The 17047-nt window shown below is 51.2% G+C and overlaps 1 protein-coding gene across 1 annotated transcript; it reads left to right on the top strand.

Annotated features, from left to right (window-relative positions):
• The first annotated feature begins 6334 nt into the window (after nt 1-6334).
• LOC134433176 (zinc finger protein 692-like) lies at nt 6335-16828 on the top strand. The gene is given in 14 exon segments (XM_063182047.1): nt 6335-7036; nt 9114-9426; nt 10198-10373; nt 10479-10510; nt 10851-11213; nt 11478-11526; nt 11605-11757; nt 12077-12190; nt 14624-14677; nt 14926-15004; nt 15083-15197; nt 15557-15656; nt 16229-16532; nt 16534-16828. Coding segments are annotated over 13 exon segments (1611 nt in total). The 5' UTR covers nt 6335-7036; nt 9114-9402; the 3' UTR covers nt 16582-16828.
• Nucleotides 16829-17047: the final 219 nt, after the last annotated feature.

A 17047-nucleotide genomic window follows, 5' to 3' on the forward strand; every position in this document is an offset into this window, starting at 1 on the left:
TGAGCTGATGAGGCTCAGAGAACCCTGGCGGAAGAAGATGCTAACTGAAGAATTTATTCCAAGAACAGCAAAGATGGATGCCTAGGAATCCTACTGTCAGAATCCTCTGCCTGCCCTCACATTCTTACAAGTTCTAATCCACCATAATGGATCCAGGTGGGGCATAGCTTTACATACAGCTCAGAACACGACCTGAAAAGACGTCTGACTGGATGCTTCCAAAGAGAGAAGAGAGTCTGATGCCTATCTGAGCTCCCAAGTCAAAAGTTTGTGGCCTGGGTGCCAGACCAGGGAATGCAGAGATCACAGAGGCTAACAATGATGCCAGGGGTACTGACAGGCCCCCCTAATATAAAGATATGGGATACACAAACAACACATAATGCACAATAGACAAGTGACACGAGACACACCGTGACTGCTCTGCCCTGCTGCACACCTCAGCGCTGTGATCAAAAGTAAGACGTGGCTTTTATGGGGCCTAAGGGGCCACTTCATGAACACCCCGATGTGGTAGCTAGGGAAGAGGCGCTGCAGAAGATTGTCGCGATGTCACGGAAAGCCAAGACCCTCTGTTTCCCGTAGATAAGACCCTCAGTTACTCATAGATAAGAAACTAACAATAAGAATGTAGCCCCACTAACAATAGGAGTGCTGCCCCACTAACTGTAAAGTCAGCAACTCTCTACTCCTTACTCAGTACTTTTCCATTCCCTACTAACCATAGATAAAGAAGACAAACCCCTTTTGACGTAGAGACCCTTAAGACTATAAGACCCCATGAGAAGAAGTAATACACGCCTTTTGACCGTCCACCACATTAGTGTCTGCGTATGTCATTAGCCCAAACAGCCCTAGAGAGTAAGCCGTCGAGCTGTTCCTCAGAACCAAGTTGCCTGCCTTAGTATAGAAAGCAACACCCCCCACCTCCAAATTGGACTCAAAAACCCCTCCCAGGAATTCCCAAACCTGCTTTCATCCCCTCTGTGGGTCACAGCCCTCTACTTATCTCTCAGACATCAGGGGATGCTGGTCCCTGTCAGGTGCAAAGAAAGGCCACCTCGTCACCTGGGAAGGTCCTGCTGGCACCGGGCTGTGGTCTCTCAGACAGCTGTATTCAAGAGAACCAAACATCAGTGCCTGATCTTCGCACCGCATCGGCCAAAACCCCAACACTCAGCTACACACCGCGCTCCTAAGAAGGCCCGGCACCTCCTAACTCTGACCCTCTGCCACACATGGAATGCATCTGCACCTGAAAGAAAGTTAGAACATATGTCAAACACCACCAGGATAAGTCAAAAGCTGCAAACACCTTATGTCAATCTAGGAACAGCATCTAGAGCCCAAGTACACCCCACATTACAAATTCCAACTCCCCATGGTTTGTCCTACTGCAGCAGGCCATGCGGCAGGGCACAACAGCTCCGGCACAAATGTGTGCACACACCCGTGACACAGAACGTGACAAACAGGGGGACATGAAAAACGACACATCATGCTTGTGGTGAGGGCCTCGAGGGGAAAAGGCAAAAGGGACCCCAAAGACACACTAGGGAACACAGAACACTGGACAACACGACACACACCAGAGCTGTTCTGCACTGCCTGCCTGAAAGCTGCCATCAAAAGCAGAACCTCTCCCTTTAGCTGTCCTGTGAAACCCTTGCAGAAGATTGCTTTTCCCTTTGCTAATTTCTAAATCTGTCCCAAGAACACCCAACCTGCTACTCCCCCATCTCCAGGCCAAGGCCCCCGACTTATCTTCTGGATGATCGGTGATGGGAATCCACGTTGCACCTGAAATGAGTCTGCCTCGGAGGGCCTCGTGATGGCCTGTTAGCCTCTCGGTCAGCTACAATAAAGAAAACCAAAACCAAAGTGTGAGTCCAGAGTTATGTGGGACAAATCCCTGCAAGTCAGCTACTTGCCCGCTCCTGAGTGTGCCTGGCTCCTTCAGGCTCCAGCTTCATCCAGATTCCAAGGCTGTGGCCTTCCTTAGGAGTGGTACCTGGGTTAGAGAAAGGCAAAGTTAAATGGTACTCCTGTGAGTGCAGTGGATCACCTTGTGTGCTCTAAGACATGGGAATGCCTCTGCTAGGCTTCTGAACAGCCTTGTGTGGGGTGGGCCTCAAATAAACACCCTTTCTCACCCTGCTGCCTGCAAACCCCCTCCCAATAACTCCTAACTGGATACCTGCTCACCCTCCCTCTCCCAGTCACAATCCTCAACTCACCTGAAGCCTCAATCTCAAACATCATCCTTGACACTGGGAAGATCCCTCTTGTGACATGACAAATCTGCTGTAAAACTGTTCTGCTCAAGAGCTGAGCAATAACAACCACTTCTGTCCACTGCTCACCTTGGCTGCTGGTATCCAGATTCATTCACTAAAAAGAAAGACAAAGAACAGTGCTGTAACACAGTCACCATATACACTTCTGCTGCAGAGACAAATGGGGCCTCACTTGCTTGGGGGGATCCCCACACCTGGCATGGGGCCCTCTAGCACAGATTTAATCCATCTGAATCTGGAAAAAAAATTAGGACAAGAGTCACACTGTTGCAGGATAACTTAAGAGCTCCAGATATCCTGTGTCCACCGACAAATCACATCTAGAGTCCAACTGCCATGCACATTACAAATTTCAAGTCCCCGGGACTTCTCCTATTGCAGCTGGCTATGCGGCAGGGCAGAGCAGCTCCGGCACAAATGTGTGCTGACACCCGTGACACAGACACAGACAGCAATCTCTAAGCAAGGAAAATGGCTGCAAGGACTGAGAGAATGCAAAAGGAGATGACCGAGATGAGACCGATGGTGAGCTGATGAGGCTCAGAGAACCCTGGAGGGAGAAGATGCTAAATGAATGATTTATTCCAAGAACAGCAAAGACGGATGCCTAGGAATCCTATGGTCAGAATCCTCTACCTAACATCATACTATTACAAGTCTTAATCCACCACAATGGATCCTGGTGGGGCATAGCTGTCCATACAGCTCCGAACAAGACCTGAAAAGACATATGACTGGATGCTTCCAAAGAGAGAACTTTTGACTGGGGAGCTCAGACAGGTATCAGAATCGCATCTATGGCCTGGGTGCCAGGCCAAGGAATTCAGAGATCACAGATGCTAACAATGATGCCAGGGTTTCTGACAGGCCCCTCAAAGGGCTAAGGTAAAAGACATGAGATACACAAACAACACATAATGCACAACAGACAAGTGACACGAGACACACCGGGACTGCTCTGCCCTGCTGCACACCGCAGCACTGTGTTCAGAAGTGAGGCTTGGCTTCTACGGGCCATAAGGGGGCACTTCATGGACACCCCCACCTCCAAGGCGGACTCCAAAACCCCTCCCAGTAATTCCCAAACCAACACTCTGCTTTCATCCCCTCTGTGGGTCATGGCCCTCTACTTATCTCTCAGACATCAGGGGATGCTGGTCTCAGGTGCAAAGAAAGGCCACCTCGTCACCTGGGAAGGTCCTACTGGCACCGGGCTGGTGTCTCTCAGACAGCTGTATTAACGAAAACCAAACATCAGTGCCTGATCGTGGCACCACATTGCCCAAAACCCCATCACTCTGCTACTCACTGTGCTCCAAAGGAGGCCCGGTACTTCCTAACCCTGACCCTCTGCCATGGATGCAATGCATCTGCACCTGAAAGAATGTTAGAACATATGTCAAACACCACCAGGATAAGTCAAAAGCTGCAAACACCTTATGTCAATCTAGGAACAGCATCTAGAGCCCAAGTACACCCCACATTACAAATTCCAACTCCCCAGGCTTGTCCTATTGCAGCAGGCCACACGGCAGGGCAGAACAGCTCCGGCACAAATGTGTGCACACACCCGTGACACAGAACGTGACAAACAGGGGGACATGAAAAACGACACATCATGCTTGTGGTGAGGGCCTCGAGGGGAAAAGGCAAAAGGGGCCCAAAGACACACTAGGGAACACGGCACACCGGACAACAGGACACAGACCAGAGCTGTTCTGCACTGCCTGCCTGAAAGCTGCCATCAAAAGTAGAGCCTCTCCCTTTAGCTGTCCTAAGAGGCCCTTGCAGAAGATTGCTTTTCCCTCTGCTGATCTTTAAATCTGTCCCAAGAACTCCCAACCCGCTACTCTCCCATCTCCAGGCTGTGACCCCTGACTTATCTTTCGGATGATCGGTGATGGGAATCCACGCTGCACCTGACATGAGTCTGCCTCGGACGGCCTCATGATCACCTGTTAGCCTCTCGGTCAGCTGCAATAAAGAAAACCAAAACCAAAGTGTGAGTCCAGAGTTATGTGGGCCAAATCCCTGCAAGTCAGCTACTTGCCCTTTCCTGAGTGTGCCTGGCTCCCTCAGGCTCCAGCTTCATCCTGATTCCAAGGCTGTGGCCTTCATTAGGAGTGGCACCTGGGTTAGAGCAAGGCAAAGTTGAATGGCATTGCTGTGAGTGCACTCGATGACCTTGTGTGCTGTAAGACATGGGAATGCCTCTGCTAGGCTTCTGAGCAGCCTTGTGTGGGGGGTTCTCAATTCAACAAATAACCACCCTTTCTCAGCCTGCTGCCAGCAAACCCCCCCTCTCCCCCCCAAGAACTCCTAACAGGATACCTGCTCACCCTCCCTCTCCCAGTCACAATCCTCAACTCACCTGAAGCCTCAATTTCCAACACCATCTTTGACACTAGGCAGATCCCCTTTTTGACATGACAAGTCTGCTGAAAGAAGATTTGTTATACTTAACACAACCTGGAATTTTACAGAGTCATAGTCCTTTAAAAAATAAAAAGTATATAAAATAAGTACACCACACAAAAAAACCCGCAACCAAAACATAAGCCCAACAACCAAAACAAAAACCAAACAACCAAAACCCCAAAAATAAAAAAAAAACCCCACCCAAAAATTCACCAAAGAACCAAAACAAAAACAACAAAGAATAAACAAACAAGAAAAAACCAAGAGCCAAACCAGAAATAACAAAAGCCCCTTACCACTCCTGAGCACACAATCCAAAATCTCAAACTTAAATCCTCCCTGTATTCCATGCTGTTTTCTTCACAGAATCTTCCAAGCCTCAGTGCTTCAGATGCCCAGAAACACCTGCTGAAAACATGCTGAGATAAGCTGAAAGAGCCTCTTCACTGAAATGAGAGGAGAGCTCTCACCCCAGCACATCCCATAGAGGGAATGAAGCCCCTCAGCCACGGCTGGGGTTAATATACCCCTGATGGTGCCCGCCTCTCGTTCCCATGGCACCCAGGAAAAGGGAGGGGGCGAATCCCACCGGGTATAAAAGCCCTCAGAGCAGCTGCAGCTTTTTGGCTCATCTGACTCAAATTCAAGGGGAGTAAGGGGCTTGTAATAGAAGAAAAGACGTCAGAAAAATAACAGTGCTTTCTTTTAAGCAGCAACTACTTGGAGCAAACGGACAGAAAACTGGTAAGAAATAAAGCTTTCTGTTTAGGCAGCATAGCTAGATAAATTGGGTAATTTGCTGTTAACTTACATAATTAATTCTTAGCAGCTACTAAGTAGCGCTTCCTGTGTGATTAAGCTGGGTGGAGAAGAATACTAATGATATGAATAGTCTAAGTCTCCTTGGGACCTCTAATTAGGGCTATCTACATTATAAGTAAAAATAAAAAAATAAAAGCCTCCCAGGCAGTGTAAGTGTTAAGTGCATGCCAGGCTTACCCTTCTCTGAAATACTTGGTCCTATGGCACAGAAAGAAGTGCCCTGAAATGTTGTTTTAAACCCTTAAAATGCTGAAAAAGGCAGAGCTTCCTTCCAGTTAACCCCTTAAAAAGAGGAAATGGGGCAGTTACCTCTGCTGAAACTAATACCATGGCAAATAAATAGTTTCTGCCCTTTAATTTGCTCTCCTTAAGTATTGGGAAAAGAGGGGTTTTCCAGACTTTAAATCTTGCCAGTGATGAAAAAAGAGGGATTTTTCCCTCAGTTCAAACCCTTAAGATGGAGGGATAGCTGGCCTTCTCCCTCAATGTAGGCCTCAGGACGACAAAAAGGGGGCGGCTACTCTTCATTCAAACCCATAAGAAACATTGTCAAGGTTTTTCCCTTCTATTTAAACTGGAAAATAATAGAAAATGGGGACTTCCTGTCAGTTAACACCCCTAACAGCATAGAAAAGGTAGGGCTTCTTTCAACTGAGACCATTAAAATTGCAGGGGAAGCAGTGTCCCTCCCAGTCTGAACACAAAAAATAATGGAAAAGGAAGCTTTTCCCCTTTTTTCTAAACCCTTTTTCTCCTAATAACCCTTCTCCTTTCTGGGAGTGCTCTGGAGGGTCTGGGGCTTTGGAGAGGGACTGACACAGTAAAAGGGGAAAGCTGAAAGCTCTCTCCTGGAACCCCACACACTGCCTGGCCTGCTCAGATGCTGCCCGTTGGCAAAAGGTCTCTTCCCTTGGCGTTTTCTCAAAGTGGTGCTTCGTGCCTAGGTGGGTCTGGCTGTTCCCTAGTCCGTGCTGGATGCTCCGACCATAGTTCCTGGAGAGACACTTGAGATACCCCTGTTAGCCCCTCTGGCCTAGCAGCTCCCTGTGCAGGTGTGCCCGGGTAACCCTCTGAAAGCAGCTGGTCACATGGGGCGCTGCTAGACCTTGGACTGGGGGTGGAGGTGAAGAAAGGTCCTGTGAGGAGCTCCTTCCCCTACACAGCCCTTCGTCTGCCCCTTAAACCATGGGGTGCCAGACTTTCCTTTCGAAGGAAATTAACAGCCTTTCCTCTCTGTGTGCCCATGCGATTCGGCCTCCAAAACTGCAGAGAACAATTTCTCAGAGCCCACAGCTGCCAAACCAAGAACTCTTGCTGCCCTTGCAGTGCCACGTGCCTCCTGCAGACAGACGTCGACACGCAGCAGGGGTGAGTTTGGTTTTACAGGGAAGATGGCCGGCGCAGGATTTCTCCAGGAGCAAAGCTGCCCCCACCGAGAACTCGGGCTGCCCTGGCAGTGCCAAGCACCTTCTGCAGACTGGCATCAGGAAACTCAGGGGGTGAGTTTTTCTGTGCAGAAGTTCTCCCGGACCAAAGCTGAGAGCATCTAACCCTAACTACAACAACTTAGCTGGGTCTAAAACTTACAACCTTTGGACTGGCAGTGTGGGACCCAACCCGCTGTGCCACCGCTGGCCCCTTTCTAAAGCATTCCACTGCAGTCCTAAAACTCTGCCTTTTCAGAGGGTGTTTCCTCTGACCCTGACCATAATCTTCAAAATGTGCTAAAGAATCATAAAATGGCTTTGAAAAAGCCCCAACAATACCCTAAAAAGTCCCAGAAGAGTCCCTTCCAAAATCCCCTAAATACCTTTAAAAGTCCTGAAAAAATACTTCAGAAAGACGTGCTCAGTCTCTGAACTCTACCTCTTGCTGTCTAGCCCGCAGATGTTGTCCCTACCTTTTTGCAGTGGGTCTGTTGTTCTCTGAGGGTTCTGTCATTGTCCTGCTGTGTGAGGGTTGCCGTCTGGTCTCGCTGCTAGGGTTGCTGTGTTGTGCTGCTGTTGGGGGAAAAGGCTGTTTTTAGGGGGGCCGGTCAGGCTGAGGTTAGGGCTGGGGTGAGGGGTGGTACAGCTGTACCCTGTACCCCTGATCTCCACTGGACTCTCCAGCCCTCAAGGCCTCTCCCTTTACCCCTCAACCCATCCCTCTGCCCCCCAGCCCTCAGCTCCTGTGTGTCACCCTTAACCCCTCTCCTTTGCCCCTCAGCCCCCAGCTTCCCTGTGTCATCCTACAGCTGCCCCTGCCACCCTCGGCATCTCTGTGTGTCACTCGCTGTCCCCTCTCTCTGTTCCTCCCTCAGGTCCCAGCATCTGTCACCCTCAAGCCCCCACAGTGCCTCCCAGCCTCTGTCATGCCTTGAAAGGACCCTAAAAAAACCCATCAATTCCCTTAAAAAGCCCTAGTTTTCCAAGTGTCCTTAACACCCCACAAAAATTTAAAAAGAGCCTCAGAATACACTAAAAATACCCTACTTTTAAAAAGCCCCTAAAACACCGCTAAAAAGCTTTAAAAAAAAAATCTCTAAGTAGTCCTAAAAGAGCTCGGAGAATGCCCCTAAAATGTTTAAAATTCCCTGATAAGATCCTAAAAAAGCCAAAAATTTCCCTCAAAAACCCTAGAAATACCCTAGTCCTAAAAAAGTTCTCCATAGACCATCTATACTCCTCAAAAAGCCCTAAAACTTTGAAGTAGTCCTAAAAAAGCCCCAAGAATACTCAAAAACACCCCTAACAATTCCAATTAATAGTAAGACAGCCATTAAAACACCCTAAAAACTTATTTTAAAAGCCCTGAAAAAGCCCGAACGGTATCCTTAACATTTCCAGAGAATTCCTAATAAACTCCTGCAGAAAAAAAAAAAACCTAAAAGATCCTTAAAAATCCCTGAAAAATCACCTAAATAAACCCCTAAAAAACTGTTCAACCCCTACCTGTAACCCTGTGGCCTCCAAACATCATCTCTACCTATTAATTGGGGTAACTGCCTGCACCTGTTGAGAGGGCTGACCCTGTACCCTAACCCTTCCTGGTACCCTGTGTCCTTTGCACCCCTAACCCTCAGGGTCAGCTCTCTGCCTGTCAAGCCTCCCCCCCAGTCCTTGCCCCTCAGCCTGCAATGTCTGTGTGTCTCCCAAAGATTCTGTTTGGGCTCCCGCACGCTGCTGCAGGGAGTCGCTGGTGGGGGAAGTTTGGGATGGGGCAGACCCGGGATGGGGAGGGTGAAGGGAGGAGTGAGTTTTTTATTATCATTCCATCCCTTTCCTTGCTAGCCTTCTGATGAAATCCTTTCTTCTATTCTTTTATTATAGTTTTAATATGTAATTTTCTTTTAATACAATAAATCATTCTATATGTTTATATGCATTATATTAATTAATATATAATATATAATTTTATATATATTATTAAATATATATTGCATATATTTAGTATATATTATACTAAATATTTATTTAGTATTACATATATTTTGTATATATTATATACTTATATATATAATATATATACAGTACAAATAATTAAACATATTTCTATATATTTAGTATATCATTTATTTATAATATAATAAATCAGCCTTCTGAAACGTGGAGTCAAGATTCTCATCTCTTCCCTTGTGCTGGGACACCCTGCGAATACCGCCACATCCCTGTGACCCCCCGTGTCCATCGCCATCCGCATGCGGGAGTTTCCCACCATGCCCAGCGGCCGGACTACATCTCCCAGCAGCCCCCGCAGCTCCCGCGCACGCGCGGCGCGGCGGGGCCTCCGCCATCTTCTCTGCCGTCCATGAGCAGCGTGAGCGGGGCGGGCCCGGCGGCTCTTAAAGGGGGCACGGCCCGGGGTGGGGCCCTCTCGGCGCGGGATGGAGCCCGGAGCGGCGCAGGAGGTTCGCGGATGACGGGGAGGGGGCGGAGAGGGCGGCGGGAGCGCGATGGAGCCGCGGGCATTCCGCATTCCGCCCGTCTCCGACTCCTGTGGCCCCTTCCGCCTTAAGGCCCGGCGGCGGGAACGGGCGGGGGTGGACGGGGGAGGAGGGGGGGGGGACCGGGGGAAACGGCGGGAGGGGGCGGGTCTTAAAGGGGCGTGTTTTGAATTGGGCGTGGCTAATGGGGGTGTGGGCGAGACCCTAACGGTCGTTGTGTGGGCGGGGCCAAGACGAGGGGCGAGGCCTCAGGAGGTGTGGCTTGGGGGCAGTGCCCGCCCCCCCCTTCTTGTGAACCCCTCCGCCTCCCATGTCCCCAGGCCAGCTCCTGTGTCCCCCATAGCCCCCCTGTGGAGTCAGGGGACCCCAATTCTTCACCCAATATCCCCCTAGGATGCCACGGCACCTCTTTGTCTGTCCCCACCGTGTCCTCTGTCACCCCCCTAGCGCATCCCCGTGTCCCCCAGGACTGCCCACCTGTCTGTGCCCGTGTCCCCTGTCACCCTCTCAGCACATCCCCGTGTCTCCCCATGTCCCCTGTCACCCCCTCAGCACATCCCCGTGTCCCCCTCTGTCCCCCCATGTCCCCTGTCACCCCCCCCAGCACATCCCCGTGTCCCCCATGTCCCCCTCCCATGCGTCATCCCCCAGATTCCCCTATGGAGCCACCCCAAACTCCCCACCCGACCCCTCGAGGTTCCGTGTGCCCCCTCTGACGGCCCCATGTGCCCCCAGCCCGGGGGTCGCCCCCCGGCCCCGGAGTCCGTGCGGCGGCAGAAGCGCCGGGAGCTGGACGCGCGGCGCTCCAAGTGCCGCATCCGCATCGGGGGGCACCTGGAGCGCTGGTGCCGCCTCAAGGAGCAGCTCGGTTTCGCCCTGCACTCACAGCTGGCCCAGTTCCTCCTCGACAGGTCAGCAGCGGGGGCTCAAAACCCACAAAAACCCCCAAAACCCTGCCTCTGATGGGAAAAAAAAATCCGAGTTTTCTGCCTGCTCACCTCTGTCTTCCCGTGCAGGTACAGCTCGCACGGCTGCACCTGGAGCACAGGTGAGCTTCCCTTCCCTGTTCCGTGTTGGCATCCAGTGGTTTGGATCCAGATGGAGGATTCCTCTTGGGTTGGGTGCTGGAGGAGCACCTGGAGCTGCTTTTGGGTTTGCTCATCCTGCCAAGCACCAGGCAAATCCTCTGTGTTCCCTATTTTGGGCCTCCCCAGTTTTTGGCCTCCCAAACTGTTTGTTGGGAAGCTGTTTCACAATTCCCCTTAACGAGGACAACCACAAGAGCCTGAGGAAGGTGGACAGGGCCTTGCAGGTGTCCCACCACCACCACCCCCCCACACAAAACCCCATTTTGGGGCTGTTTTTCACAGATTTCTTTGTTTTCCCAGGAGAGCCGGAACAGCTCCAGCCGGCTGCCCTGCAGCGCCTGGTGGTGCTGTCCCACGGCCACGGCCAGGAGTGTGGCTTTGTGCCCGACATCCAGCTGCCAGCAGCTGGCAGCACGGCAGCCCCGCTGGTCTGGGAGTGTGTGGCCGGCCACCGCTTCTCCTGGGGTGGCTCCGTGGTCCCCAAGAGCCCCTCCTGTGACCCGGCCCAGGGGTGCGCCTCCTCCCCAGGCGCTGGGCGCCGGCGTTCGCTCCGCAGGGCCGCGCTGGGCTCAAAGGAGGCTGGAGAGGAGGGAACAGCCAGGTCACCCCGTGGTGATGGGGATCGGGGCCAGGAGATGGGAGATGGTGATGATGGTGGCACAGGTGAGCTCCTCCAGGTCGCCTTTCTACCCTCAGCTGCCCTTGATTGCCCCCACCTTCAGCCCCGCGCTCAGTTCTAGTTCCAGTTCCACCCTAGGTTCTCCTTAGGGTAGTTCCAGTTCCACCCTGGGTTCTCCCTAGGGTAGTTCCAGTTCCACCACCATCCCAGCAGGATCTGCCCCAACCCCAGGTCTCTCCAACACCCCCATCCTTCCTGACTCTCCACGTCTCCCAGCCCTTCCTCACCGCCCTCCTGTCTCCTTCCAGCCCCTCAGGTGTCACTGGAACCAGGGCCTGTGGCAGCAGCTGGTGAGAGGTGAGTGGTGGCACCCACAATCATCCATTCCCTGGTGATTTGTCCCTGTGTCCCCAACCTTGGTCTGTGCTTGTCCAGGTCATTGTCCAGCAGCTCCATCCCAGGGGACGATGCAGAGCCGGGAGCTGAGGCCCGAGAGGAAGAGGAGGAGGATGAAGATTTTGCCAAGGGTGATGACCTGGCCTACACGGATGACCTGCGTGATGAGAACTATCACCCATCCCTGGACAGGTGGGAGAAGCCAGGAGGAGCTGGGAATAGTGTCCATGTGGGGTTAAAATCAGGGATTTCTGGGGTCAAAGGGCACGGAATTTTGGAGAGGCATTTTCATCGTGTCTCACCTGGGGGAGGGTCTTTGCCATGTCCAGCTGTGTCCAACCCTTGTCCTGCCATGTCTAACCCATGTTCTGCCGTGTCTAACCAAGTCCAGTCCATGACCAACCCACGTCTAACCGCGTCCAACCAACTCATTCCCTACCCCATCCAACCCATCTCTCGCCCCCTCAAGCCCCCAAACCCCCTCACCCACCCCTCTCTGTGCCCCTGACAGCGACTCAGAGCCACAGCGACGCCAGGGCCAGCCCAGGGCTCGCAGGAAGCCCATCAAGGAGGAGCAGCCCCTGCCCAGCCCTGGACCCTTGGAGGAGAAAAGTGGATGGGTCAGGTGAGCCACAGCAGCCACAGAGGTGAAGGGATGAGGGGAGGGGGTCAGAGGCATCATCTTGTGTGGTTGTTTTATTATTTTATGATATATATGATATTAAAAGAAAATTATATGTTAAAACTACAAAAATAGAAACTTGAAGAATCTTGACTCCATGTTTCAGAAGGCTGATCTATAATTTTATGATATATATATTCAATATTATATATGATATGAAAAGAAAATATGTTAAAACCATACTGAAAGAATAGAAACATGGAGAATCTTGACTCCATGTTTCAGAAGGCTGATCTATTATTTTATTATATATGTGATATAAAAAGAAAATTATATGTTAAAGCTACTAAAAGAATAGAAACATGGAGAATCTTGGCTCCATGTTTCAGAAGGATGATTTTTTATGATATATATGATATTAAAAGAAAATTATATGTTAAAACTATACTAAAATAATAGAAAGGAAGGATTTTATTAGGTTAGCAAGGAATAGAAAGGAGTGATAATGAAATCTTGTGGCTGACCAGAGAGTCTGAGACAGCTGGACTGTGATTGGCCATTAATTAAAAACAGCTACATGAAACTAATCAAAGATGCACTTGTTGCATTCCACAGCAGCAGATAATTATTGCTTACATTTCCTTTCTGAGGCTTTTCTGCTTCTCAGGAGAGAAGTTCTTAGCAAAAAGATTTTTCATAAAATATTTCCATGACAATCTTGGGAGTGTCCAGTGCTGCTGGCCACGGGACAAGAGCTCTGTGTCCCCAAGGGGGGGTTCCAACCCTCCCCATGACTCTACTGACTGCAGAGCAGAGATGTTTGTTGGTTTTTTTGGGTGCAAATGGGGGTTTGGCTCACAAACATCACTGCAGGGGCTTCGTGAGCCTGGTGTCACCCACCCTGTCCCTTGTGGGTGCTCAGGGAACGAGGAGAGGCAGTCAAAGCTGCCATGGAGGGGGATGAAGACCCCCTGAACCAGACCCGTGGTGGGCACTGAAGCCTCCAAAAGACTGGAGATTTTTCAGAACACCCCAAAATCCATCAATCCCACCACAACCTCCTCCACTGACGGATCCAAAGTTTCTCCAGCAGCTCCGTGCCCCGTGTTGCCAGCTCTCCTTTCCAGGCACACAAAATTCAATGTTTTGTGCTAAAAAAAGCTTAAAGCAGCCCTCAGGGCTTCACTGGGGCTTGGCACAAGGGAAGTTTGGTTGGGGCTTGGTCTGTGCACAGCCTTGGATCCAACACACCTCAGCTGGATGGATTTTGACACAAAAAGGGGTAAAAGCCCCCCTTTTTTTCCTGGAATCAGCCACAACTCTTCCGTCTGCCCCATCCCAAGCGTTTCCCCAGGTGAGTGTTGTCCCTCACCGCTTTGATTGATCCCTTTGGATCTTGCCTTTTTTTGGGACGCTGAATGCCCTCCCCTCTCCCCGCAGCTCCAGAACCACCCCAGATGTGGCTGGAAGAGGGACCACCCTTCCTGGAGACCCAATCCCAGTGAAGGTAACGCTGGAATTTGCTCTCCCCCTCTCCCTGGCATTGCAGATCCCAGGCTCCCAAATCCCGTGTGAGGGTAGAAAAGTCTGTGTTCTATCTGGGCCATTCTTTTTGGGGCCAAAAGTGAATTAAATGTGATATTTTTCCTAGTGTTCTTTGGGTTCTGCCTGATTTCCATCCCAAATCCCATGGTCTCCAAATGTGTCCAAAGTTTTATCTGCAGGCTGGTGGCTTTTCTGAGGGGCTTGCAGCTGTCTGCCCTCTCCCAAAGCCAAGCCTAAGCTTCCAGTCAAGCCTTTTTTGGGTTGAGCTTGGTGACACAGATCATATTTTTAATATTTTGGTTCATTTTCCCCCACTTCTTTTGTCACAGCAAGTTGAAAATGGGAGATAAAATCCTGGTGTATGAGCAAAGCTGGACCTCACAGATGTCAAGGGGGTTCTCCTCTTCTCCCTTCCCCAGGTACAGTCACCCTGAGCTGATAAAAAACCTGTTTTCAAGAGATTTGGGACAAATACCCATGCTTGAGCATGGGCACCTCTCACCATCCCATTATTTCCCCTCCCCAAACCCCACTTTAATCCACTTTTTAATGGATCTTTCCTTAATTCCAGGGTGACAGCCAGGAATAGCTGCTGTTTCCAGGGATCTATGGATGAATTATAGATCCAGCCAGGCTGGGAGCCAATTTCAGTGTCCTGGGACGCGTCCAAACCATGTGAAAAGGGTTTTGTAACAAGGAATAAAGAATTTATTCTTATTTTAAACGCCTGAAATGTGTTTGTTCCAGCGTGTCCTGCTGGTCCACGGGGTGGAAATGGGAGAAATGCAGGTCCTGAGGGTGATTTAATGTGGGATTTTCTGGGGAATCTTGGCTCTGGGGACAGTGAGGGGACACCAGGGCCTGGCTGAAAATGGCTTTTTCCTCTTGCAGGCAGCCACGGGCGAGCGACAAGGACGTGGCTCAGATCGGCCCCAAGAGGATCAGGTAGGATCCTGAGGAAGAGGGAAGGGGCCAGGGAAGCTCCCAGGAAGAGCAGGATGGGCAGGAGAAACCTCTGAAAGGGTTTTTTTTTTTTTTTGCTTCATTTTAAATGATTTCACAGGTGGGGAAAAGGGAAGGTGGGTGAGGAGGAGGGAGCTGGAGAGATCCACAGGAGAGATCCACATTCCAAAGCTTTTCCAACCCTCCTCCTCCTTCCTGATAAGGATTTTTTCCTGTGTTTTCCCTGTCAGGAAGGCGGCAAAGCGTGAGATCCTCCTGTGTGACTTTGAAGGCTGTGGAAAAATCTTCTCCAACCGCCAGTACCTGAACGTGAGCAGCACCTGGGAATCCTGGGGAGCCTGGGTGGGGTCTCCTGGAGCTGGAATTGGGTTTTTTCCCCCCTGGCAGCACCACCAAAAGTACCAGCACGTGCACCAGAAAACCTTCACCTGCTCTGAGCCCACCTGTGGGAAATCCTTCAACTTCAAGAAACACCTGAAGGAACACGAGAAGCTGCACAGTGGTGAGAGGGGCATTTCCAGGGGAAAATTGCACCTCCCTGGTGAAATCCAGGATTACACATCCTCCTCTAGGAGTTACAACTCCCCTCTATGGATGGTGGCTCCTCTCAGGAATCACACCTGCCTTAGAGGTCACATTTCCACGCTTTGTGTGGATTCCACTTGCTCCCATCAGATTCCCACCTTCCCCACCCATTCCCAAACTCCCACCCCTGGGAGCTTTCACTGCTGCCCTTTGCTCCCAGAATCTCTCCCTTAATCCTCTCCATTCCCACGCTGGGAATTCTCCCAGCTCCCAGAGCACATCCTGATGGTTTCTCCAGGCTGGATCAGCCCCCAATCCCTTTTCTTTTCCTTCCAGACAAGCGGGATTACATCTGTGAATTCTGTGCACGCTCCTTTCGCACCAGCAGCAATTTGATCATCCACCGACGGATCCACACCGGGGAGAAGCCCCTCCAGTAAGTCCCAGTACCATTTCCAACTTGCCAGTAAATCCCAGTCCCATCCCTGCCCCTCCAGTAAATCCCAGTCCCATTTCCAACTTGACAGCAAGTTTAAGTCTCATCCCTGCTCCTCCAATAAGTCCCAGTCCCGTTCCTGCCGCCCCCCCCCCCAGTAAATCCCAGTCCCATTTCCAACTTGCCAGTAAGTCCCAGTCCCATTCCTGCCCCTCCAGTAAATCCCAGTAAGTGCCACTCCCCAGTAAATCCCAGTCCCATTCCTGCAGCTCTGCTCAGCCTCAGAGTCTCTTGCCACCCTTTTCAACATAAAATCAGCTCCTCCAGCCAAAAGCTAGGCTGAGATTCCCCCTGAGCTTTCTGCCCTTGGAGCTCGCTGTGTCCAGACCCAGCAGCTCCAGGGTAGTGTTTCATTAGGCACAGCTTAATGAGCTGAAACAGGACCCATGTCCAAGCCATTCATGCCAGGAGGGCACTGGAGCTTCAACCCTGGCACATTCCAGCCCTGAGGATGGCAGGGCCACTTCTCCCTGGGGTTTTTAATTCCTTCCAAAATGTACAATCTCCCCCAGGTGTGAGATCTGCGGCTTCACCTGCCGCCAGAAAGCCTCCCTGAACTGGCACATGAGGAAACACGACGCCGACTCCTTCTACCAATTCCCCTGTGACATTTGTGGCAAGAGGTTTGAGAAACGGGACAATGTCACCGCCCACAAGAGCAAGAGCCACCCCGGGGGGCTCCCCCAGCCCGAGGGGACCCAGCAGCAGCCCCCGGAGCCCCCCGGGCCCGCGGAGGCCCTGGAGCTGCTGGGGGCTGTGCTGGGGACTGGGGGGGACACAGGGAAGGCCCCACTGGAGTTTGGGGTGGGGGGTGTTGGGGGGGGATCCACCCCAAGGGCAGGGGAAGGGTGAGGGGGAGTCCTAGAGGGCTCATCCCCCCCCCCCTCCCCCAGTTTGGGGGCTGGAGCAAAATTTGGGATGATGCTGGACCCTCCAGGTGCCAAAAATACATGGGACAGGCAAAATCCCAGTTTTTCAGCCAAATCCTAGACAAAATCCCAAGTTTTCAGCCAAATCCCTTTTTTTTTTTGCCAAATCCCAGTTTCCCTTGAGCCCAGCATCATTGCCACAAGTGGATCCTCAATAAAGACTTATTTTGGGTAAAAGTGGGATTTGGTGCCAGATTTTTATGGAAAAAAAAGATAGAAAAATTTGGGTGATTTGGACACAGGCAAATGGGTTGGAGAGAGGGTGGAGAGACCAAAAACCCAGGAATTGGGGACCCAAACTGGGATGAGAGGGAGATCCCAGTGAGTCTGTGCCCCCAAACTGGGATGAATGGGAGCAGACATTTGAGCTGTGCCCCCAAACTGGGATGAGAGGCAAGGCCC

This window comes from Melospiza melodia, unplaced genomic scaffold, assembly GCF_035770615.1.
Source record: "Melospiza melodia melodia isolate bMelMel2 unplaced genomic scaffold, bMelMel2.pri scaffold_148, whole genome shotgun sequence".
Taxonomy (NCBI): domain Eukaryota; kingdom Metazoa; phylum Chordata; class Aves; order Passeriformes; family Passerellidae; genus Melospiza; species Melospiza melodia.